The sequence below is a fragment of the Bos javanicus genome, chromosome 22 (genome assembly GCF_032452875.1).
Source record: "Bos javanicus breed banteng chromosome 22, ARS-OSU_banteng_1.0, whole genome shotgun sequence".
NCBI classification, from domain to species: Eukaryota; Metazoa; Chordata; class Mammalia; order Artiodactyla; family Bovidae; genus Bos; species Bos javanicus.
In genome coordinates, this window is record NC_083889.1 from 43,286,813 (window position 1) to 43,312,110 (window position 25,298).

A 25,298-nucleotide genomic window follows, 5' to 3' on the forward strand; every position below is an offset into this window, starting at 1 on the left:
ACTGAGCCGGGGCTCAGAGTCCGGGAGCCACAGCAAGGGGAGCCCCTGCAGTGAGAAGCCCACGCGCCCCAAGTAGACAGTAGCCCCCACTGGCCACAACAAGAAAAAAAACGTGCAGCAATGAAGACCCAGAACAGCCAAAAATAAAGAAGTAAGAATAAATACAATCATTAAAAAATAAAAATCTGCACTAGTCACTCACTGAAGTAACCCCCCACCCTCCACAAATTCTATCTCTGGGAAAGATGTTGGGTGTTCCCTGCCCCCACAAAAGATGACCTAAAAAAATGACACTCCCTAAAAGTCAAGTATTAGAAACGTGGCCCAACAAAGGACACAGCAGGCAGCTGCACTCAAGGGGTAACTGGGAGAAGCAGGTAGTTACATGAGACACAGATCCCTTCAGTCTGTCTGGGCCAAGACCAGCATACTCCTGACAAGAACTGAGAATCCTGCCTGCCCCCCAACCTCCCACATCCCCTGGTCTCAGCAGCCACAGTCTGCAATGCCAGATGCCTTCCTTCACCCCATTCGGGCAATCTTGATGCTGTCTATACAGGCTGTTGTCAGCCCAGCAGTCCAGTTCCCAAGAACTGCTGTAAAAACATGTTGGTGGCTCCGTGAGACGAGGTTAGACAGTGCTGGGTTCAAGACCACACACAGGGCCCCACAAATCCTGACAGGTGGCTCAGGCCATGATCCACCATGATCCCAGATGTCAAAGGGCCAGGACTAGAAGAGAAAGACGGCGGCGCCCAGGGCCAGGTCAGCCAACAAGCCAGGCTGAAGGAGTGGGGCTGGGGCTGCGAGAGCAGCTAGGATAAGCTGCTGCGCTTCAGGCGGAAAGTGTTCAAGGCAGTCAGCATCACCTATCCTCCAGCACGACTGGTTTCTCTTCATTCTCCTCCACTAGGGGCTGAAAAGGGTTAGTGGGAGGGGCAGGGCTTCAGTATAATAATGCAATGCTGGCTTAAAACTCACCATTCAAAAAACTAAGATCATGGCATCTGATCCCATCCCTTCATGGCAAATGGATGGGGAAACAATGGAAACAGTGACAGACTATTTTCTTGGGCTCCAAAATCACTGCAGTGACTGCAGCCATGGAATTAAAAGACACTTGCTCCCTGGAAGAAAAGGTATGACAAACCTAGACAGCATATTAAAAGCAGAGACATTACTTTGCAAACAAAGATCCATCTAGTCAAAGCTATGGTTTTTCCAGTAGTCATGTATGGATATGAGGGTTGGACCGTAAAGAAAGCTAAGCACTGAAGAATTGATGCTTTTGAACTGTGGTGTTGGAGAAGACTCTTGAGAGTCCCTTGGACTGCAAGGAGATCCAACCAGTCCATCCCAAAGGAAATCAATCCTGAATATTCACTGGAAGGACTGATGCTGAAGCTAAAGCTCCAATACTTTGGCCACCTGATGCAAAGAACTGACTCATTAGAAAAGACCTTGATGCTGGGAAAGACTGAAGCAGGAGGAGGAGGGGATAACAGAGGATGAGATGGTTGGATGGCATCACTGACTCGATGGACATGAGTTTGAGCAAGCTCCGGGAGGTGGTGGACAGGAAAGCCTGGCGTGCTGCAGTCCATGGGGTCACAAAGAATTGGACATGACTGAGCGACAGAACAACAATAAGAGGCAGAACAGTGAGCTGGGGTCAGCCAGTTCTCAAGTGGCAGAGTCAAGACTCAAACCCGTGAGCAGTCACCTGGACTCTGGACGGTGTTACAGCCACTTCCAGGAGAGCAATATCAGGAGAGAAAGAAATGGGAGCAAAGGACATGCTGGGAGACAAAAAGAAAGGCTAAAGAAGGGAAGGAGGACAAAGGAGCTAGTCTATGTATATATACACACTAGCCAAACAGGAAAAAAGGGAAAGTCAGGGACTGTGTCAAGAACAGTTGGCACCTATTTTCTATTCTTAAGGGATATTTGTCCAGAAGACTAGGAAATGCCACTGACCTATGACTCCTGCCCTCAAAAATCCAGGCTACTTCTTTGTCAAAAAACACCCTAAAAGGTACGAGGTATCTTTGACCAATTTCTGAGTCACCAATTTCTTTGACCCACCCTTCCCCTTAGAAGATAATCAGGCCATTTCTTCCTCCAGTCAAAAGTGGCCACCACTAGCCCAGGAATTAAGAGGAGGGAGGAAGGCAGTGACCACCAGTTCAGGTCCCTTAGTGTCCACCAAGGGCTGGGTGGAGTGCTTTACAGGAACTGTATCATTTACCCTCAGTAAGACCAAGAGCGGGGTACTAATACAGCCTGGGGCACATAACCTGGGATAAGTCAAGCATCTTGCCGCGAGTCTCCTAGGTATTAAGTAGCAGGGTCTAACTGACCCATACTCTTAAGCACTTGAGGAAATGACTCAATTTATATTTAAAAGTGGTTTACAGTCTATCTCCTTTGCCTCAAACAAGACCAAGACAGGATGGTTGCAGGGATCTGGTGTCCTGAGCGCTGTTGAGAAAATGTCTCCAAGAAACCAAAGAACAACTCAGGGCTGCAGACAATCTTCAGACATCTGAGAGTCTGCAGGCAGGCAAGGGTGAGAATTCCATGGACAGAGGAGCCTGGCAGGCTACAGTCCATGGGGTCACAAAGATCAGACACGAATGAAGCAACTTAGCCCGACGGAGTGAACCAACTACATTGTTACCGAGCATATTTGAGACATTTAAACAGCTAAGGGAACTGAGCAACTAACAGGTATCTTTCAGTTCACAAGACAAGGTCACAATGTAACCAAAGATAATTACTATTATTAAGAGACCCTGGCAGTCCCAATAAAAGTTGATCCTAAAAACTTTTAAGAGACAGAAGTGGCTGCAACACCCCACTCTGTGGTTGACCAAAACATATTTCTAGACGAAGGGAGACTTGCAAACCATGATGAGCCTCAACCAAGACCTCCAATTTTAATGCTGACCACAGTTCAGCAATAACTCAAGGATGAATCTTGTTACAACCATCAGTATGATCAAAATGATTTCACAAAACATTTCCAGCCCACAGTCTTTTTCCTAAGAAAATGCATCCCCTCTTCCACATTCTGATCAAAAGAGAGCTGAAAGCAAAACTCTGGAAAAACAGAAAAAAAAAAAAAAGACTTAACATTCTTCACAGGTGATGCATTTTTTTCTTTATATTTCTATGTTCTTGTTTCTAAATTTTTTTAAACAAAGAACTACAAATGCAACTTTTCATTTCATTAAAAAAAAAACAACTTATTAGCAGTGAGTTTCAAAGACATGCTGAGCTGACATGTCCTCCTTTGAGGACTGAAATCTCAGGAGAGGGTTCGAGTCACAGCTTGCCACATACTGGCTGAACTGGGCGTGCCTCAGTTTCCCTGTCTGTGTAATGGGGTTACCACAATAACCACAGCTCGGGGTTGCAATGGAGTTTCATTTAGCCATTATTGAAAAGGATTTATCCCAATGCCTGGTACCAGCACATGCTCAATATATATTTACTATTAACAAAACTATTACTATGATCATAGTGTCTTTCAGTGGCTTCTTTTGATGTTCATTTTTCTGACTCTCACATGGCCAACCTGGAAAACGCCTTGTTTTCTAACAGTTGAAGTAAATTATGGATGTTCGAAAAATGACTACAAAATGCTGAATTCTTTATGTTCAGCATCACTGTCCCAAAAGATGAACATTTGGGGGCTTCCCGGGTAGCTCAAATGGTAAAGAGTCTGCCTGCAATGCGGGAGACCTGGGTTCGATCTCTGGGTTGGGAAGATTTCCGTGGAGGAGGGCATGACAACCCACTCCAGTATTCTTGCCCAGAGAATTCCATGGACAGAGGAGCCTGGCAAGGTCCAGTCCACGGGGTCGCAGAGTCAGACACGACTGAGCGACTACCACTCACTGTCCCCAAAACTGAGGTGTTCTGCTGGGACCCCAGATCCAATTGTCCACCGCACATAACTCCTATTTCTCTGTAGCCTGATGATCATACATTTTTTGAAAGCAAATACGCTGCAAACAAGTCAAAGTACCAAACTTACTATTCAACCCATCTATGCTGGAGGTTGTTTATTTATTCGATAAGTTATTTATTATATTCCTACTAAAAGCCAAGCCCAAGGCCCCAGAGACAGCACCTGACCTGGAGCAGTCGTCAGCCAGTAGAAGAACAAGACAGGCAAGTTAGGAGACCAACACAGCTCAGTCAGCTATGAACTGGAAGGGCACCAGGGGAGGGGGGAGCTGTGGGTGCCCTCCCACCTTGGCTGTGACTCCCCACGGCTTTCAAACAAAAGTCCTAAGAAGAGGAGAGGTGATTACGGTAAGAGATTTGTGCCCCTCTGGAAGTGTAACGTAACACCTCAATCACTTCCTGTAAAGGACTTCCCAGCAGAAGAGGCATTCCCCAAGATCCAGCTGTAGTGGAGATGGGGAAAGTGACAAGCCATTGCCCAGTGCTTGCAAGCCAGGATCCACCAAGGTTCCTTCTCCCAGAACACTTTCTGGGTTCTGCCCTGGGATGGCTGGAAGCTGCACTGAGCAGCCCCCAGTCCCACCAGCAGCACACCCTTGGTCTTCCAGCCTCTGCCTCTTCTGACAAGGAATCCTGTAAACAGAACCCAGAACTAATTCCGTTCAATTAACAGAACTGCCAAGTCACAAAGGCCCTTTAGGGTTGGAGCCCCAAGGCCTCAGCACCTGAGGACCCCTGGGGCAGCAGGGCCTGGTCCTCCTCCTCTGGCTTGCTTTTACCTCACTGAGGGAACAATCACTTTCTTCCTGTGCATGAAGTACCAAGCTGGACCTCCCTGATGATCCAGGATTAAGAATCTGCCTGAAATTCTGTCTCCCTGAAATTCAGGGGACACAGGTTCGATCCCTGGTCTGAGAAGATCCCGCATGCCAGGGGGCAACTAAGCCCGTGTGCCACAGCCACCGACCCTGCCCTCTAGAGCCCACGTCCCACAAGAGAACCCACCACAATGAGAAGCTGGTGCTCTACAACTAGAGAAAGCCCTGTGCCGCTGTGAAGGTCCAGGACAGGAAAAAAAAAAAAAAAGCACCAGTCTGAGCTGTGCTCCCAGCAGGCTGTAGAATGCCAAATAATTCTTGTTTTCCCAGAATATCTGATAAATCACTTCAGGGAGGTGCGCACAAGCAGTGCAGTACCAGCATGATAAGAACTTGGTTATTTTCTTCGAGGCTGCAGGGGAGATGGAGGAATCTGATTCTAGTCACTGAGACTGCTTTCATACCCCTGGCTTCATGGGAGGCCTGCCTCTGCCTGGGTCACCATAAGCACGAGGCAGAAAGCCGCACCACTCCCATTTGTTGAAGGAAAGCTGACCGCTGCCTGCCTCTGCTAATCTCAAAATCTTAATTTATGGGACGCAGGGAATTTACACAGTCCCTGCCACAGTCCCCACCCATTTCCCTATAGCTCAAAAGCCAAAATTCCACACGGGGTTCCAAATAATTCCAACCTCTTTGGTTGCCTTTATATCTAAACGGAAATTCCAGAAAAGTTGTCTGGCGTGGCAAAAGCTGACCAGCCTTATGAAAATACCCAGAAAGGTGACCCATTTAGTCAAAAGAGCTTTCAGATCTCCATGAGAAAAGGAATTCATGCCAGCATAAAGGGCCTTCAGAGAGGGAGAACAGGAGTGTTGTGTTAACGCCCAGACCTTTCAACAAGCCAGCCCTGCGATTTCTGGGGAGGCTGAGCACCTAGAGACGGCCAGCAAGACCAGCTTGATCGCTCAGGAGCTGTACTGCAGGAGAAGCCCCTTAGGGACACAAATGCAGGCCTGGAGCACACGGCTTGGTGCCCTGGTGGTGCAGTAAGGGGCCTGCCCCCCAGGCTCCTTGAATATGAGCAATCAACAGCTGGCTTGGATTGGAAGTTTGTACAAGGGCTGCTCGACTGATACAGGCTGAGTGCCAGCCAGGAAAGAAAAGTTCTGCTCAGTGGCAATCGCAACCCAATGCCCCACCTCCACCCTGCTGCCCCTGCCAGTTAATGTTTACAGGTAGCAGAAGGAAAGGATGTGGGGTGAGGTCACTGCTGACAAAGCACAGCTGTGCCAATGTCGACTGTCACCAAGGATCTCCCAGTATAGCTGGGTCTCAGCAAAGCCCACCCATATACCCACAGGTGGTGGGCACTGCAAGCCCCACAGGACTGCAGCAAGGAGGCAGCCTCCTCCACACTGCTGACTTCCAGGCCTCGCAAAGAAAGCTCTGCCTGGCTCCCCCAAGAAGACTTTCAACTGGTCCCTGTTGTCCAGACCTGCAATGAAATCACTGCCCCTGAAAACCAAAAAAAAAGGCAGGAAAGAACCAGAGAGCCGTCTCCAAGAACTGGAAAGAAGACCCCCATGAAAGCTTCATGGTGCCAGAAGAGGTAAGGCAAATGGGCCCCTCAAAGCTGTGTTTTATAGAAGGAAATTTCAATTTCACACTAACCAAGTCCAAATGTTCAAGTAAAATAAAAGTGTTTTAAATAAAATAGAAATGAACAGGAGTAAAGCAGTAGAAAATCTCTCACTGTAACATTTGCAGGCTTCCCCGGTGGCTCAGCAGTAAAGGGCTCACCTGCCAATGCAGGAGATGTGGGTTCAATCCCTGGGTTGGGGAGTTCCCCTAAAGAAGGCAATGGCAACCCACTCCAATATTCTTGCCTGGCAAATCCCATGGACAAAGGAGTCTGACAGGCTACAGTCCATATGGCTGAAAAAGAGTTGGACATGACTTAGCAATTAAACAACAACAATATATCTATTTTCTGAGTGTGGAACCCAACTTTGACACTACAAAACAAAAACTACAGCTTAATGGAAGCAAGGATCATGGCTGGCATGTGAAGTGAGGTAGATTTGAGCCTTGGTTTTCTCATCTATAACTTGGAAATAGATATAAAGCCACTCTCTGTGCAGGGTTCATAACGAGGATTAGAAGTAATCAAAGCAAGGCACTCAGGATAATGCTTAGCACACAGCAGGCACAGGGAGACACTAGATCTTATGTTAGAGATATGTGTGCACACAGCAACATTCGGTACACGAAGGGCATCATGGTGGGCATTCTTGCAACCAAGAACAGAGGAGCACAAGCGTCCTCCTTGCCACGCTGTCTATCTGCGCCAGGATTGGACGGTGGGGGAAGGAGGAAGTCAACACTCTGTCAAAACAGACTCTCTTCCCAGAACAGGGACTCAATTTCTGAAGAAAAGTAGTCAGGCACCTTATACACTCAAGGCCGCTTTCCCAGCCTCCAAAGAAGAAAGTACTGCTGTTTATCATACAATAACGTGAGTCCATTTGGTGATTATCAAACATGTTTAATGCATAACTAGATTTACAATAGTAATGTAAAATGGCTTGTAGCAGAACATCATAAAGTGTTACTTAGTCGCTCAGCAGTGTCCAACTGTTTGTGACCCCATGGACTGTAGTCCACCAGACTCCTCTGTCCATAGAATTTTCCAGGCAAGAATACTAGAGTCGGTTGCCATGCCCTTCTCCAGGGGATATTCCTAAGCCAGGTATCGAACTCAGGTCTCCCATATCGCAGGTGGATTCTTTTACCATCTGAGCCACTAGGGAAGCCTAGAATGTCATGAAAGACAGTTTTTAATCTTTTTTTAAGAGCAGGAAATACCACACCATTAGATGGAAATGGCTCATCCAATTGGGTTTAATCATTTGGTTCAATTTGTTGGGGGAAGAGGTCATAATTATAGATCTACCTCTTCAATGGAGAAAAATTAAAGATGAAAACTAAATGCAGGGACTTTCCTGGTGGTCCAGTGGCTAAAACTCTGAGTTCCCAATGCAGGGGCCCGAGTTCAATTCCTGGTCAGGGGACTAGATTCCACACGCTGCACCTAAGAGTTCACCGGCCACATCCAAAGATCCTGACCTGGAGCAGTCAAGTAAATTTTTAAAAAATAAACAAATACAGATTAATAACAATATGGGGAAAAAAGGAAAAGGAAATATAGATATGCAAGCTGTCAGGGGCCCCCAAACAGGGTATATGCACCCCAAGGATGCAAAAGATAATCCATTACAGCAGAAGAAAAACCAGATCTTCTAGTTGGATTTGCTACCTAAAAAGAAATTAAACTTTAGTAATATTTAATATACAGACTGACAGTGGTATATGTATACAGCTTATAAACATACACGTACGAGAAAGGGGTACGTTCAATTTTTTTTTCTTTTTTGATAGGAGTAACTGGAGCAACAGTGAAGAGATCCTCAGATTAGCTGAGCCATTTCAGCTGGGTTCACTTACCTTCCCCCTAGGCTCCCTAAAGGAAGATGCTCTACTGGCAACCTCAAGCCTCAAAGGGTCCTTTGTGAGCCAGCCCCTGCCTACCTCTCCACCACCCCTCCAATCTCCACCTGACACACTCTTCTACTTCTGGGCTCACCTGACTAATTATAGTCAGGCTTCAGGTTTCAGCACAACAGCCCCTTCCTCCAGGAAGCCCTCCAAACTACCCAGTCCAGCTTGACAGAAGGTGCTCTTCCCCCTCAGAGGGCTTGTCATCTTAGTCCTTACTATTACATGGTGGTCCGCAGACTGACAACTGGGAGCCAGTCTGTTCTGGAAGACCAGAATTCAGAGTTCACCCCATATCTAGTGAATCAGGCTGACATTTTTAACGGGCCCCCATTTTCTAGTTCCCAGGTGATCTGTGTGTGCCTGAAGGTTTGAGAAGGACACTCCCTGCTGACTTGTCTCTCCTCTGTGCTGAGCAGTAAGGCAAGCCAGGGACATGACTCTCATTATATTCCTGTGGCCCTAGCACCAAGCCTGGCTCAGGGCTGGTCTTTCATATGCTGGTTAAATGAGGAAAGGAAGAGAGAAAGGATTTTGAGAGGCACCTTGGAAATTCCAAGCTGGAGGGAGGGGGATAACTAACACACCGTTTGACGGCAGCAGGACTGGCCAGAGAATAGACTGAGGATAAGACAAAGTCCACTATAGTAATAATGACGACGCCAGCATTATGCTGTAACTTAACCAATTCAAATCGAATGCTCTCGGCAAAACTATGATAGGAACTATCATTCGCCTCCATTTTACAAACCTTTCTGAGGCTCAGAAAGGTTAATGCAGTGGACTAGAGTTGCACAACGGTTATGGGTCAGAATGACGGTGAGAAACAGCTTCAGGTATGTGCTACCCTGAAGGCCGTTTATAGAGAAAGCAGGGCGATGCAGTACCCTGGCCATGGAGCCAATGCAAGCAGGGCCCCAAGGCTCCTGAGCAGCTGCTGCCCAAGGAGCAAGGCAGCCATCCTTGACTAACCCAAGATATGGCTTCACAGCACAGAATCAGGACCCCCTCTCCGGGTGGGGAGCGAAGAGAGAGTGCCCAGGAGACATAATTTGGCTCCAAATCAAAGCTCTCCTTCAGCACAGACTCTCCAAGAAAGAAGGCAGCTGCTGACTGGCATGCTGGCCCCACCATTGCTGGAGGAGCTTGCAGACGTCGAACTACCATCTGGAAATGATTTGGCCCTGAGATTCCTGAACGGGTGGGAGACTGGAATGACCAGCCACTCCAAACTCCTGTCCAGCTCTCAGAAACAAAGCCGGAATGAATGGGTCCTGGAGGCAAAAAATCATAACACAACCAGAGGTCACCCCCTGCAAAGGAAGGGACACCCTCTGGGCAATCCATAACCCTATTAGAGCAACAGGAATCGCCATTAGCCAACCAAGCTGGTCTCCCCAGCATGGTATCAATTTTAAATGTCCTTTCGGTGTGCAAACTCTCCAGTGTGACTTCTGAGAATATTATTGGACAGCACTTTATTTATTTAACCAAACACACAGCACCGACAGTTCATGTGCCATGAACTGCTCTGAGCACTTTAAAAAATATTAACTTGTTTAGTTTTTACAACAACCTTTTAAGGAGTAGCTATTATCCCGATCTAAGCTATAAGCAAACCAAAGCACAGAAGTTTCTTAATCGCTACTTAGTGGCAAGTAGGATTTGAACCAAGAATCCTAGCTCTTAACAAACTGACACTAATGTGTTACGTTGTTACAAGTAGCCCAGAAACTTCTCAGGAAGCCTGCTATCTTGCTGCTCTTTAAGCCTTTCCTAGATGAGAACTAGTGACTCAGATGGTAAAGAATCTACCTGCAATGCAGAAGACCTGGGTTCAATCCCTGGGAGAAATGGCAACCCACTCCAGTATTCTTGCCTAGGAAATCCCGACAGAGGAGCCTGACAGGCTACAGTCCATGGAGTCGCAATGAGTCAGACACGACTGAGCGACTAACACTTTCTTTTTCTTTCTAGATGTGAACTACACTGCCTGAAAGACACACTGGTGTTTGCTAAATATTTACAGGACAGAGCAGGATTTACTATTACTTGCACATTATTTTGGTGGGAGTGGGACGAAAGGAAAGAAAACGGAGTGAGTGACCTACCACCCTGGAAACTCTGCCCAGTGACCGGAGATCTTAGGAACATGCACCCCGCCTATTCTGGGGTGCTGGCCCAGCACAGGTACTTTAAGCAAACATCAGGGTCAGACCACATCCATTAAAAAGGAAAGAATTCCTTTATATAAAGGATCAAACCAAAACATACCACCCAAATTTCTAGGCTGCCCTGACTGTCATTCCTGGGTTGGGAGACTCCTTCTCCAAGTTGGCTGCACTGCCCAGGATCAGAAAAGCTTTTGGAAAAACAAGTAAATAAACCTGCCAGCTCCTGGCAGACAACTGGAATTAAATATGCTGAGGCCTCATTATGAACTGCCCAGGGTATAAGAAGTAACTTCAACTTTGGGATGAAGCCGAGGATGGGCCCACCTCACAAGGAATCACACACACAAACAACAGCCAGGGAATTCGAGGCAGAAAAGCCACACTGCTCTCAGCATCCGACCACCTATGTCACACACTGGCGCCTATACCCAGCTCTCATGAGTCCCACAACCTATGTTGTTGGGAGCTACCCAAAGTATACAAAACCCTGCATAGCTACTTTCCCAGATCACAGGAGGGAAATTTCTCCCATTGGTAGTAGGAATCTCCAACAAACAAACAACAAAACCACTGAAGACAGGGCAGCTATTCCCTCAACAAATTCACCTCAAAACAAGATATAAGTTGCAAACTCAGGCTTTCCCACTGGTGCTAGTGCTAAAGAAACCACCTGCCAAAGAAAGAGATGCAAGAGATGAGGGTTTGATCCCTGGGTTGGGAAGAACCCCCTTGAGAAGGCAATGGCAACCCACTCCAGTATCCTTGCATGAAAACTTCCATGGACAGAGGAGCCTGGCGGGCTACAGACAACGAGGGTGCAAAGAGTCAGACACAACTGAGCACAGCACAAAGGAAAGAGAAGGGAAGGAGAGAGAAAAGCAAAAAACCAAGCAAACAAAAAAAGGTGCAAACTGATTCTGCTCACTTCCTGACATGACACTCATCTCATGGACCCTCTTCACAGTTCGGAGTTCTCATCCCTCACCTAAGCCCTCCCTTTGTTCAAGGTCAGAGGCTCAATGCATGGATGTCCAACCATAACCCCTACACCCCAGAGTTACAAAACTTTGTGTTCATATGAGCTCTCTGGTGGGACAATGGGGCTGTATTTTACTCACTTCTGACCCTGAAAAATAGGTCAGTTAAGCCTCAAGATCAACAACTTGTCAGACCTAGGTTCCAGTCAACATTCACCAGCTGGGTGACACTCACAAGAAGTTACTTCACTCCTGTTTCCCCAACTTTAAATAGAGGCAATGATACCAACCGGCTTCCCAGGTGGTGCTAGTGGTAAAGAAAAGTGAAAGATGAAGTTGCTCAGTTGTGTCTGACTCTTTGGGACCCCATGGACTGTAGCCTACCAGGCTCCTCCCCAATTTGAACCCACCTGCCAATGCAGGAGACACAGGTTCAATTCCTGGGTCAGGAAGATCCCCTGGAAGACGGTATGGCAACCCACTCCAGTATTCTTGCCTGGAGAATCCCATGGACAGAGCAACCTGGCGCAGTACAGTCCATAGATAGCAACCTAGAGTAGCAACCTAGAGTCCACAGGGTCACAAAGAGTCGGACTCGACTGAAGACAATGATATTAACCACCATCCCCAGTAATAACAACCATTTTCTAAGCACTTGGCCTGGACTGGGAAGTGGTGGGAAATCATTACATAGACAAGGAAACCAGATCTCAAGGATTCAAGGTGGCGATCAGCGGGGTCATCAACAGAACACACTCATTTGGAGCTCATTTGTCATCGTCAGCACAATGTAACACAGCATAAGCAGGGAAAGCTTGAACTGAAGTCCTCGCAGGATGTGAATTTTTTTCTGAAGGGCCTTTACCCTGCACAGTCCCAGGAGCAGAGGGAAGAGGCCTCAGGCATTACCGCCTCAGGGAGTCCTGGCCCTTGGCAACTCTCCCTCCAGGCTCCAGAGGCTGGAAAACCTGTTTGCTGTAAGATCTTTCTGGAGAACAACTAGGCAGCCAGTGACGGGAGTCATAAATGTGATCACACCCTTTGACCCAGGAATCCCACTCTGGGGAATATGATCCAAGAAATTATTTAAAAGGAGAAAATAAAACAGTGTAAACTGTGGTAGGAAGAGGTTCATAGCGAGAAACTGCCAAAGTCCACAGACCACAACCAGGGAAGGGAACGCTAACCCTGAAATGCCAGGACGGTAGAAGTCGCTGTGGCCTGGCTGGGTTCAGGAATGAAAATCATGAGGGCTAAGGGGAAAGATGTATGGGGCCAGACAAAGTCTAGAATAACGCCCTCAATTTGGGGGCGCTGATGGGAAACCATGCCGCAGGCAGCTGCAGCCTCTGTAAACAGCTGGCAGACTAGTCGGTCCAGGATTTTCTAGTACTGTGGTTTTGTTTTTTTTGTTTTTTTTTTTAAGAGATTTCATGTCATGTTCGGACACTCCTGGTTTACTTTAAATTTCTTTGTTCAGTTAATTAAATAAATACACATTTTCAAAGCAAAGAAGAAGGGATCCATGTTGAGCCCAGCCGGCCTTTGAGATTCCTCAGAGGGATCTGAGGAATCTGAAAAGAAAATAATTCCCAGAGAAACTGAGGTTCTCCTTTCCTCCTTGCAGGAGACTGGTGCCCCAAAGGCGACAGCATGTCACACAGCTTCCCAGGGCAGGGACGCTACCCTCCATGGGAGGCTGACTGGGCGGTGGCCCAGGAAGCAGCCCTACCTGCCAAGACAGGCGTGGGGGAGGGCGGTGGAGAGGACGAGGAGGCTCAGCCTCGGAACCCAGCTTTAGGCCTGCTTTCCTCAGGAAGAGACCTGAGGCAGCTACTCACGGCACGAGGTTCGTCTGGCAGAACGCAAACACACACACACAATGTAGCTGCACACACATTCTCTGCACAATGACATGCTCTCCACACACATGCTCTGTGTACATACACTCTGCACACAAACACACTCGCGCGGGCACACACGCTACACGCCCCTTGCCCCGATCCTTAGAGTCCACACCCATCGGCCGCCTTGTGACCCTTCCAGAAGCCCTCAACCAGCCGAGGTCACAGTGGGGACCTCACCCCCACTCTTCCTCCCCCGTTGCGGGTCGGGGGGAGGCGAGGGAGAGGAACCCAACGCCAACTCCCTCCCCCCTCTCAGGAAGACCCTGGTGTGGGGAGGGCGGGGAGAGGAAGGCAAAGTCTCCTTTAATTGTCACCCACTTCCTTCAATTCTCAGCTGGACCCTCGCTAGCCTGGGCAAGCCCATTAACCCTCTGGCCCCGCCTCGTCTGCAACAGGGGTCTAACGGCGCCCCAGCTCGCAGGCTGCGTGAGGAGCGAGATGACTGGGAAGGCTGAGGGCACCCAGCGCGCACTAGCTGGGGCTCCTACAAGGCAGCGGTTACTGTGACCACCACCCATCTCTGAATGACACCTTCGGCGGCGACAACGCGGGCAGAGCCGAGCTGGGAGCGAGAAAGACACACCCCCGCGGCTCTCCTTCCCACCTCGGGGCCCACACCCCTTCCGGCGACCGCCAGGTCCCCGTCTCCACCTGGGCGGGAGGCCCAGGATTCAGAGAACAGTCCCTCCCGGGGCCTTCCCACCTGGCCTCCCAGCCAACGCCCATTCGGCGGCCACGGGGCGCAGAGGGGCGAGCGCTCCAGGGAGCGCCGGAGGAGGGCTCCACCCCCCAGGGACCGCGGACCTGAGGCTTCCAGTCCCCCGGCTCCCGCTGCGACACCCCAGCTCCTGCAGCGACACCCCAGCTGCAGAGAAATGCCACAGCCCCGACTCTCCCCGTGCGGCCTCAACCCGAACCTTCAACCCACCGCCCCCAATAGGCGCACAGCCCCGGCGCACGGCAGGGAGCGAGCACACGAGGAGAGCGCCCTGGAGGATGGATCTCCCGAAGGGGCCTAGGTCCCCTTTGTCCTCGCGCCCTCGGGGGACAACGTCCCCCGGTCCCGGAGCCCACACGGAGCCCGCGGGTGGTCGGCGCGGTGGTGGTGGTGGGGCACCCGACAGGGAGCTTCAGCCTCCACAGGGGCGCACGCGCGGTGGAGGCTGGAGGGCGAGGGGTACCGGCCGGGCCAGGGCACTCACCGATGGACACGAGCTTGATGCTCTCGCGGTCCAGGAACTCGAGCGCCACGGACACGTTCTCCAGCTGCATCTGGCGGAAGGTGGGCCGCTGGTGGTACTTGCGGTACATGTGCTTCTGGCTGAGCACCTCCAGGAGCGCGATGAGCCGCAGCCCGTCGCTCAGGTCGGTCTGCAGGTTCCCTATGCGCTTGTTCACGCACTTAAGGTGCTCGTTGCACCAACGCGTGAAGGTGTTCTGCTGGATCTTCTTCCAGGGCGCGTCCTCCGCCAGGTCCTTCTCGGTTACCGGCATTCTGGCGGCGGGGAGAGCGCTATGCGCAGCGAGTTGCCGGAGACTGGCGTATGGAAGCCCAAGGGCCGCGGGGAGCGAAAAAAACCAAAGCGGAGCGGGAGCGGGGCTCGAACTCGCTGCCACCGAAGCCGCAGCTAGGGCTGCTCTGCGCCCGCCTGCCCGTGGCCGCGCGAGGCGTCTGGCCCCGCGCCTGCGCACTGAGTCGGCCCGCCCCTGAAGCCCCGCCCCGTCCCAACCCTCAGGAGGGCGCTCCCGGGCCACGCTCGCCCCCTGCCGCTCGAAGCGGGCATTGCGGCCCGCGAACTCCCAAGTCCTCTGGGGTCCCCGCGCTCTGTGCTCACCGCCTCGGTGAAAGGAAGCTAGGCGGGAGATGTCCGGCTTCTCAAGAAGGTCACCCGGTTCCAGAGTGAGGGGACGTGCAGAGGTAGGAACCTGGACAGAATGGGCAGGGACGGTGGCATGGGTCACACGGGAGAGGTTGGCGGGGAGGGGTATTTCATCCACCTGCAGGTTCAATAAGTTTCAATAAGACCTTTTATTGAGCTATTGCTGTGTGCTAGGTAGGCTCTGTGTTAAGGACTTCCCTGTAGCTCAAACGGTAAAGAATCTGGCTGCGAGGCAGGAGGCCAGGGTTCGATCCCTGGGTTGGGAAGTCCCTCTGGAGAAGGGAATGGCAATCCACTCCAGTATTCTTCCCGGGAGAATTCCACGGACAGAGAACCCTGGCGGGTTAACAATCCACGGGTGCCCAGAGTCGGACGCGACTGAGCGACTAACACAGTCCACAGGCTCCGTGTTAGGCACTAGGAGCATCGTGAAGGAAATGGACTTAAAAAAAAATAAATTTATTTGGCTGCCTCGGGTCTCAGTTGCGTCATGTGGGATCTTTGGTTGGAGCGCTCAGGCTCCAGAGCACAGGCTCAGTAGTTGGGGCGCGCTGGCTTAGTTGCCAGGTGGAATGTGGGATCTTAGGTCCCGAACCAAGGATTGAAATTTGTCGCCTGCACTGGAAGGCGAATTCTTAACCACTGTGACCAGGGAAGTCCCTGAAATGGACATTTTCCTTCTCATATTAACTGAACACATATGAATTATAGTATTATCGTTCATAGTATTTATTGACTGCCTACTAACTGAAGGGCTATCAGCCTTCTTATCATTCAGTTCAGTCCCTCAGTCGTGTCCGACTCTTCGCGACCCCATGAATCGCAGCACACCAGGCCTCCCTGTCCATCACCAACTCCCGGAGTTTACTCAGACTCCTGCCAACAAATGGTAAATAAGACAAACTTATAATTTAACCATGAGGAGTTCATAGACTAATGGGAGAAAAAGTATAAATCAACTATCACAAACACCCTAATGGTGGTGATAGAAATGAACCATAATTTGCCATGTATATTAGTTCCTTAATGCTGCTGTAACAAACTACCAAAACTTTGTCTTTAAACACACATGCACACCTTGTTATCTTGCTTTTCTGTAGTTTAGAGTCCCTCAGAGGGCTCACTGAACTAAAATCAAGGTATTGGAAGGATCCATTCCTTTCTGGAGGCTTTAGGGAAGAACCCATTTCTTTGGCTTTTCCAGCTTCTAGAAGCTTCCCAAATTCCTTGGCAGAGGCTGCTTTCTCTATCTTCAAAGCCAGCAACATGAGGCGGAGTCTCTCATGCTGTCTTCTCTCTGGTTCTCTGTAGTCACATCTAATTCTTTTAAGGACCCAGTTGGGAAGAGGTTGGGCAGGATGGATAGCTGTCAAGGGCTTCCAGCTCTGGGAGGAGCCCGCAGATGTATGGTTGTAGCCTTATGTAACGGATCATTTGTGTACAAGGTGAAGCACTTTCTTCAGATAGAGTGCCTCACTCACTGGAAATGCCCAGAAGAGTCTTGAGGAAGAGAAGGTATTACCTGGCCCTGGCCCTGGCTCTGGCCCATTGTTAGGATCAGTAACTATTGGAAGAATCATTCCCCTTCTTTGTGATTAAGTGAAGAAATTTGCTGGAGGTCAGCTGGTAAGGACTGGACAAAGCTGGACGTGAACCTGGGTCTAACACCAAAGTCTGTACTATGCCTAAAAGCTGTCATGCTGTTCCCAGCCTGGACCTTGTCTTTGTCTACACAACCTGAGCAGCAGATTCACTAAAGGCACTGTGGGTAACCTTGCCTACCCCATGTGCGAGGCTTCTAGTTCCTCAAGCTTTCTTCCACCCAAAGGCATCCATCAAAACTTATCAGCCAGTCTCTCACTCCCAAGGGGACCTCCTCCCTGCTAGGTGAGACTGGAGCTAATATGATCAACTCAGTTCACTCAGCAGCTGATAATGTACTAAGGTTCTGCTTTCTTAGGAGATATGTCTGTTTTCACCAAGTCTTGACACAGATAACTAAGTTCTGCATATAACTATCTAGTCCACCTCACTCTGAGCTGAGACGTCCCTGTCTTAGGATGAGTCTGGTGATTCTCCACATCCAATCAGGAGACACCCAAGGGAGCAGTTTATGCGGAGTGAAGGGGACTCCATAACCATGGTGGAGGAGGGTGATCAGTGGCTTTGGTGACAAGGGGAGGAAGCACACAAGGTCTTCAAAGGGCTCTCCATCAACATTTGATAAAAGAAGAGGGCAGGCATTTCTGCAGGGAGCATTTTCACCAATGCATTCCACAGTTATGTCGACAAGGCTCTCATTTAACAAAAAATAATAGAAATAATAAGAATAGTAGTAATAGTAAAAATAATAATGGAAGCTTCTGCTTCTTAAGTGCTGATATTCTCATTTAATTATCACAGCAACTCCAGAAGATGTTATTATCCCCATTTTACAGGTAAGGAAACTGAAGTTGAGAAGAGTAATCAGATACTTAAGGTCACAGAGTGACAGAAACTAGATGCTAAGGAAGGGCTAAGAAAGACAATACAGTAATCATGATTAAGAGCAGGGACCCACAGCTACCCTGATTTTGTTTCTTTAGCTGTAGCCTACATTAACAGTGTACCTCCTAGGAATTTCTGACAAATGAGAAACCACGTGTATAACACTTGGCGGTACATGTCAGCTGAGAGGGCCGATACTGCTATTATTGTCACAGACATCAAACAGCGAAATCTGAAGGTTCCAGGTTTAGAAGCCCACTTTCCAAAGGGAACAGAGACAAAGAACCAGGACTTACAAAGTGAACTTCCATTCTCACCAGATGCACCTCTCTGCTAGGGTGGGGGCCTCCTCAGTTGTAATTTTACACCAGTGTCCACACCCTGCCAGAAAGAAAGAGAAGCAAAATAGAACTGAGAATATTTGCTCTGTCTCCACCCGCTAGAGGAAGAGGAGCTGGTTCTCTCAGGAGCTCCCTGGAGAAGTGGGAGGGTTCACCCTCCTCTGCCAGCCCTGATTGCAGAGGTCCTTGGAGCCACGTGGGTCGGGTGCTAAGAGGAAGCCTACTCTGGCGGGGAGGGTGACAGAGGGGTGTTGGGAGAGCTGGCCTTCCTCTACAGGGGTGGCAACAGCAGAGGTGTTTTACAGGTCCAGGGGCCCCACCAGGCAACCCTACCCTGAGATTTTAAGATTAGGTGGGGGCTGCTAGGAGGCAGGTTGCTGCGAAAAGGTACCCCAACTCTCCCACTCACCCACTGGCTAAGGTAACGCTCAGAACAGGCAGAGCAGTGTTCATGAAAGCCATTCTTTACTGGAGCCACTCAATGGGCTACGTGATTGTGATTTTATCTCTGATCCTACAGCTGTAGTACTTGGCCACTTCCTAGTGCCAGGTACTGAGCTAAGCATCATGTCTGGGAGGGTTTTTTTGTTTTTTTGTTTTTAATACCATCCTTATCACTACTAATACTTTTTTGGGTGGGGGGCTGTGTTCGGTCTTTGTTGCTGCCCGGGCTTTCCTCTATCTGTGGAGAGCTGGGGGCTACTCTCTGGTTGCAGTGCACGGACTTCTCTTTGCAGTAGCTTCTCAGTGTGGTGGTTTCTCTTGCTGCAGAGCACAGGCTCTGGGTGTGTGGGTTTCAGTAGTTGCTGCACATAGGCTCAGTAGCTGGAGCTCCCAGGCTCTGGAGCACAGGCTCAATAGTTGTGGCTGACGGGCGTAGCAGCTCCTCCATGTGGGATCTCCCCGGATCAGGGATCAAACCTGTGTCCCCCGCTTTGGCAGGCAGATTCTTCACCAGTGACCCACCAGGGAAGCCCTGGGGCTTAATTTTTTAATCTTCTCAAGAACACTTTGAGCTTGATGCTCAAAGTGTTATTATCAGCCCCATTTTACAAGTAGGGAAACTGAGGCTGAAAAAAAAAAAAAGAAGAAGAAGAAATCAGGTCACTTGCTCAGAGTCCCTTGGGAATCAGGTGTCAGAACCTGGATGCAGACCCTGAACTAACAAACTCCAGAGGCCAGTTCTGAGTCTCTAAGCGCAACTGCCAGGAGCACAGTTTGCCCAGTGGTGGCAAAGGACTGAAGACAGTGGCCACTATCCACTGGACATCCGTGTGGTATTCATTCAGCAGGAGCAGGAGTCAGGGTCTACTGAGGGCCTTGGATTCCTCCCGCAATTTCCTAGGCCAAGATGGAACTCACTGCCCCAGACCCCACCCCAGTCTTGTTGGAATCACCAAAAAAAAAAAGTTTGCAGATGACTGGGCCCTCTTCCTCAATCCCATCTGGCTTTGACTTTTTTGGAAGATTTATGTGAGTCTGGTCTGCTTTTCTAAAGTGCAGACAAATGTCACAGAGTACTTTTCAGCTAAAGAAAACCCTGTCTAGCCACTCTCACCTGGCAAACCCAGTCAGCCTTCCAACTGGAATAGAACTGCCCTTTTGTGGATGGCTGGACCACTGACAAAGCCCTTTTCCATCCTTATCTTGTTGACTCCCTCCTCCCCCACTGCTCTTCAGGCCAGGATTAGTAGTATTACTCAGAGCGCTCAAGGACAGCGATTGTTTATCTTTATCCCTAGGGTCTAAGAGAGTGGAGGCCTTTGTGACCACTTACTGAATTGCTGGGGGAGGAGGGAGTCACTGGCCACTCAGAAAGGTTGTGACCTGCTTAAGGTCACATGGTTAGTGTCAGGGTCAGATTTCAACACTATGTCTTCTGACTCTCAAGCCTGTTCTCTAGGACTCCTTTCAGATAGTCAAGCCTGTTTCCTGCAGCACACTGTCTCTAACAGCCAAGTGTCCCTCGCTTGTGGGTAGAGGTCACGTGGTGTGATCCTGCCAGCAGCTCCCACGGCACCAGGTGCCACCTTGGACCTGCCGAATCTGAAGCTGCAGTTTAACAAGGTCCCCGAGGCAATTCATGTGCTCATTAAAGTTGCTAAGTCCCACATTACAGTACATCCATCTGGTGGACCACCTTGGTACTTTTTTCTTTTTTTTTAACACAAGAATGTGATGGATCTACACATAGGCTGATGTGAAAGGATCTCAGAATTTATTGTAATGTGGGGAAAAAGAAAAGCAAGTTACAGATCAATGTGACTTTATATGATTCAATTTGTGTACACATTTTTTTTTAAATGAAGGTAGAACTAATACATGTGAATATATGCACAGAACTGATCAGCCAGGCAGCCTATTAGGGTGCAAGACTAGAAGGGGAACCCAAATAGCCCTGGTCTAGACCAAAACACAGTGCTGGTTAACTTGAGTGTTCACGCTCACTGAGACCTAACCGGCGCTCAGAGGGAAATAGCCTCCTCTGGAGGAAACTAGAACATTCCCGTCCTTGGCACCACCACGCCAGAGTCCAGCTAGGCGACGGCTCTCTCAGAGCCTTGGTCTGTCAGCTTGGTCCCTGGTCAGAGCTGCATGCTGGTTTGTTTATTCATCACCTGAATCTTGGGCTTCCCAGGTGGCTCAGTGGTAAAGAACCACCTGCCAGTGCTGGAGCCACAGGAGGGTTCAATCCCTGGGTCGGGAAGATCCATTGGAGAAGGGAATGACAACCCACTCCAGTATTCTTGCCTGGAGAAGCCCATGGACAGAGGTGCCTGACGGGCTGCAGTCCATGGGGTGGCAAAGAGTCAGACACGGCTGAGCACACAACACTCGTCACCTGAACCATATGCCCTTTAGCTCCCAGAAAACTGCCTGGACAACTGCAGTTTCAGGAAAATTCCAAGGAAAAAACAACAGTTTATTCTGTATATGTAATAAATTCTTTGTTTCTAAAAAAAGAAATTATCTATTTTATGAACAGAAATGTCAGTTTCTCCACATCCTTGAACCACTCTGAAACACTGTTTTTAAAATATCAAGTTGAGGGGATCCCAGATTATTAGCCTGCCTGGAGCACTTCTTGGAGAAGGCAATGGCACCCCACTCCAGTACTCTTGCCTGGAAAATCCCATGGATGGAGGAGCCTGCTAGGCTGCAGTCCATGGGGTTGTGAAGAGTCAGACACAACTGAGAGACTTCACTTTCACTTTTCACTTTCCTGCATTGGAGAAGGAAATGGCAACCCACTCCAGTGTTCTTGCCTGGAGAATCCCAGGGACGGGGGAGCCTGATGGGCTGCCGTCTATGGGGTCACACAGAGTCGGACACGACTGAAGCGACTTAGCAGCAGCAGCAGGAGGAGCACTTCCATGTCTCAGTCTGGTTCTGTGTGTACTTAAAAAAAAAAAATAGAAACTTTGGAAGGACTTACAGGAAACAGTTACCTAGGAAGTAGAATTATAAGAAGTTTTACTTTCTACCTTAAGGACTTTCTTTCTACCTTAAATGTTTCTCTGTTTTGAAACATGCATCGTTGGTGGGAATGTAAAATGGTAAACCCATTTTGGAAAGCAATTTCTTGAAAAATTAAACTTATGATCCAGCTCTTTCACTCCTAGGTAATTACCCAAGGGAAATAGAAGCATGTGTCCATAAAAAGACTTGTACTTGGGTGTTTGCACCAGCTTTATTTGTAATTGCCCCAAACTGAAACAACCCAAAGGTCCATTAACAGGTGAATTGACGAATGCACTGCGGTGCATCCATACAATGAACTAGTCAGTACTCAACAATAGAAACTAAGGATCTGACGCGCAAAACGCAGCTAAATCTCAAAATTAGTAACCTCCATGAAAAAAGCTAGACAAAAAAAGAGTACATGCTGTGTGATTTCATTTATGTAAGCCTCTAGAAAATGCAAGCTATTTATAGTGACAGAAAGCAGATCAGGGTGTGCCTGGGGATGTAGGGGGAAAGTGGGAAGGGATGGAAGGGAGAGGTTACAAAAAAGTATGAGGAAAATTTTTGGAGTGATGGATATAGTCTCCATTTTGATTGTAGTAATGGTATCATGAATATACATATTTGTGTATATATGGAGATATATATATATATGGATATATATATATATGGATATATATATATATGGGTTTCCTGGTGGTTCAGATGGTAAAGGATCCACCTGCAATGCAGGAGACCTGGGTTCGATCCCTGGGTTGGGAAGATCCCCTGGAGGAGGGCATGGCAACCCACTCCAGTATTCTTGCCTGGAGAATCCCCATGGACAGAGGAGCCTGGCAGGTTACAGTCCATGGGGTCACAAAAGAGTCAGACACAACTTAGAGGCTAAACAACAACAGCACAGGTATGTGTAGCTGGTACTGTGAGTATATCATAACGAAATAGAGAAGGGAGGAAAAGGAAACATGAGAGGGGAGGAGCAAGGGAAGGAAGGAGAGGGGGGAGGGAAGAATGGAGGAAGGAAGGAAGGAAGGAAAGAAAACAGATCCGTTTTATGTTTATGGGTAGAAAAAAGCAAAGGCACACCCATATTAAAATGTGTGCTCCTTCACTTCTAAATCTCCTAGTCTCTACCTGTCATTGCAGGGAATGCATCCAATGTGCTCTTTAATTCAGCTCATTTTAAGACTATCTGTTCCCTTTTTTTCCCCGTGTCCCCCACCCCACCAAGTGAAGCTAAGTGGAATCCTGCTGAAACGAAGTCAGATAAGGTTTCCTCGCTCCATGACGGCCCCCAGCTTCTCCCCACGGAGGTTACAGGCTGTGAGGAATGTGACAGCGTGTTTACTTTGGAGCAGACTTTGGCCAGTAAATACACTCTGAGCTCAGGCCAGAATTGGTCCAGATAGAAGACAGGCCCTTCCAAAATAGCTGGAGGTCAATCCCCTGTTCAAAAGCTCCATATAGATCTTTAGTACTGAGGCGAGGGGAAGGGCTGGCAGTAACCAGAGCATTCTCCTTAGTGTTGCTAAGCAGAGGGAAAGCTCTTGGCTACAGAAGCTCATTGAGAAGTTACAAGAGAACAATCAGAACATGGCTGGCCCAGCGTAACGAGGTCTCTGAGGGGCCCCCGTTCTCCAAGTGTGAGAAATTTGCACCTCTGTTGGCATCGATGGTTGACCAGCCATTCAATCCCAGGTTGGTTAGGACCAGAGGGAGTCTACTGGACCATGTGGCTTTCTAGAATGCAAAACTTCTCTGGTGACAACATGGCAACAGCTCACCAGGGTGCTAACACATTTTGACACATTTAATTCTTACACAACCCCATGAAGTAGGAACTGAGGCCGCATGAAGTAGAACTTGGTTAACTGAGATGTTGACCAAGCATGCTATTAATAGGGCTGACTCCAGGGCCCCTGCTCTGGGTCACAGCCCCATATTGCCTCCCAGGAAAACATAGGCAGTCCAGGCAAGGCAGAGATTCTAGACTCGTGTTCCAGCTCTTTGTGACCCCATGGACAGTAGCCCACCAGGCTTCTCTGTCCTTGAGACTTTACAGGCAAGAATACTTGAGTGGGTTGCCACTTCCATCTCCAGGGGACCTTCCCCACCCCTGGATCAAATCCGAGTTTCCTGCATTGGCAGGCAGATTCTTTACCACTGAGCCACCTGGGAAGCCTCTAGACTCAGACCCACGTTCAAATCTGAGTTATGCAGGAATAATAGTAATGCCCACCTCACACTTACAAAATCGGGTAGGTAATGAGGACTGAGCACAGCAGGTGATCGGGGAGCGGTAGCTGTCATCATGTTCATCATCACGTCAGTATCCAGAAAATCTTCATCCCATGCTGCTTCCCAATAAAAGAGAAAGAAGGCACCTTGCTGTTGATAGGGGTGGGCGTCAATGACAGACTTACAGTTCCTCTGCCAGACACTGTTCCAACTGCTGTAGATGCACTCACACCTCACAGAACCCAGTGAGGAAAACACCATCAGGTTGCGGGTGGGGGACGCTGTAGAAATGACCGACAGTAAAATAGGCTCAGGGATATACTGTATAATGCAGAGAATAAAGCCAATATTTTGTAGTAACTGTAAATGGAAAGTAGCCTTTAAAATTTGTATAAAAATTATAAAACTTTTTAAATAAATGAAGATAAACAGACACATAAAATACCATCAGGCAGGTGAGGAAACTAGGCACAGAGAGGTCAAGTTACTTGCCCAAATCACACACTTGGGAGACAGCAAGGCACGGCCTCACGCCCAGGCACCCACGGAGCCCGCCCTCCGACCTACCGCACCACGGGGCCTCTACCGTTTCTCCCTCAAAGTCTGGCCACGCTGAATCATTTCAGTTCCTCAGATGACTGAGCTTTCTCTCACCTCCTGGCGTCTGCACTCGCTTGCTCCTTGTTCGGCAGCATTCCTTGCCCTTTCCTCCCAGCCTATGCTGAAGTGCACTCAAGCCCAGGGGGTCTTCCCTGTTCCTTCTCTGTGCTCCCGGCCCCAGGCGTCCCCAGGGATGGGTTGCAGTTGGCCCAGGGCTTGGTGAAGCGCCCACCAGGTGTCAGCTGTCCTGAACCACAGCTATTGAGCCGATGGTCGGGGATGAACTGATTCAGTATTACATTCATTTCCTGTGGCTGCTGTAACAAACCACCATAAATGCAGTGGCTTAGCTCAACACCAATGTGTTCTCTTTCAGTTTTAGAGGCCAGAAATCCAAAGTCAGTTTCCCTGGGCTAGAGTCAAGGTGCTGGTTCCTTTTAGAGGCTCCAGGGGAGAATGTTTCCTCGCCTTTTCTTGCATCTCCTGGTCCATGACTCTGTCTTCCATCTCCAAAGGGAGCAGCGTAGCATCTTCCAGTTTCTTTCTGTTCTGCTTTGTCATCACATCATCTTCTGTCTAAAAGAGATGGGTGGAGGACACCCTCTTAAAATGACTGTTGTGATTACATTCAGCCCATTCTGATAACCCAGGATCATCTCCCCACCTCAAGATCCTTCACTTAATCATGTCTGCACAATTATAGTCACAGCGTCCAGACGTGGACTCCGAGGGGCTATTGTTCACCTACCACAAGGGTGAAGTGTAAGGGCTTCCAGCCTGGAGGTCTCCTCTTGAGTCCAAGTGGTTCTAACTTGCTGTGACCAAGTGACTTATCTTCCCTGTGCCTCAGAAGGCAGAGGGAAGGAGGAGAGTGAGCA

The 25,298-nt window shown here is 49.0% G+C and overlaps 1 protein-coding gene across 7 annotated transcripts in view; it reads right to left on the minus strand.

Moving 5' to 3' along the window:
- The window catches only part of FLNB (filamin B), a 139,511-nt gene extending 124,426 nt beyond the window's left edge, over nucleotides 1–15,085 (minus strand). For 3 of the 7 annotated variants that reach the window (XM_061397397.1, XM_061397396.1, XM_061397395.1), the window contains exon 1: nucleotides 14,612–15,084. In XM_061397397.1, the coding sequence (XP_061253381.1) occupies nucleotides 14,612–14,903 (292 nt within the window). In that variant the 5' untranslated portion in view covers nucleotides 14,904–15,084. Of the gene's footprint in view, nucleotides 1–14,611 lie in introns of all 7 variants that reach the window. The other 4 variants (XM_061397400.1, XM_061397399.1, XM_061397398.1 and 1 more) reach the window with 2 other exon arrangements.
- Nucleotides 15,086–25,298: the final 10,213 nt, after the last annotated feature.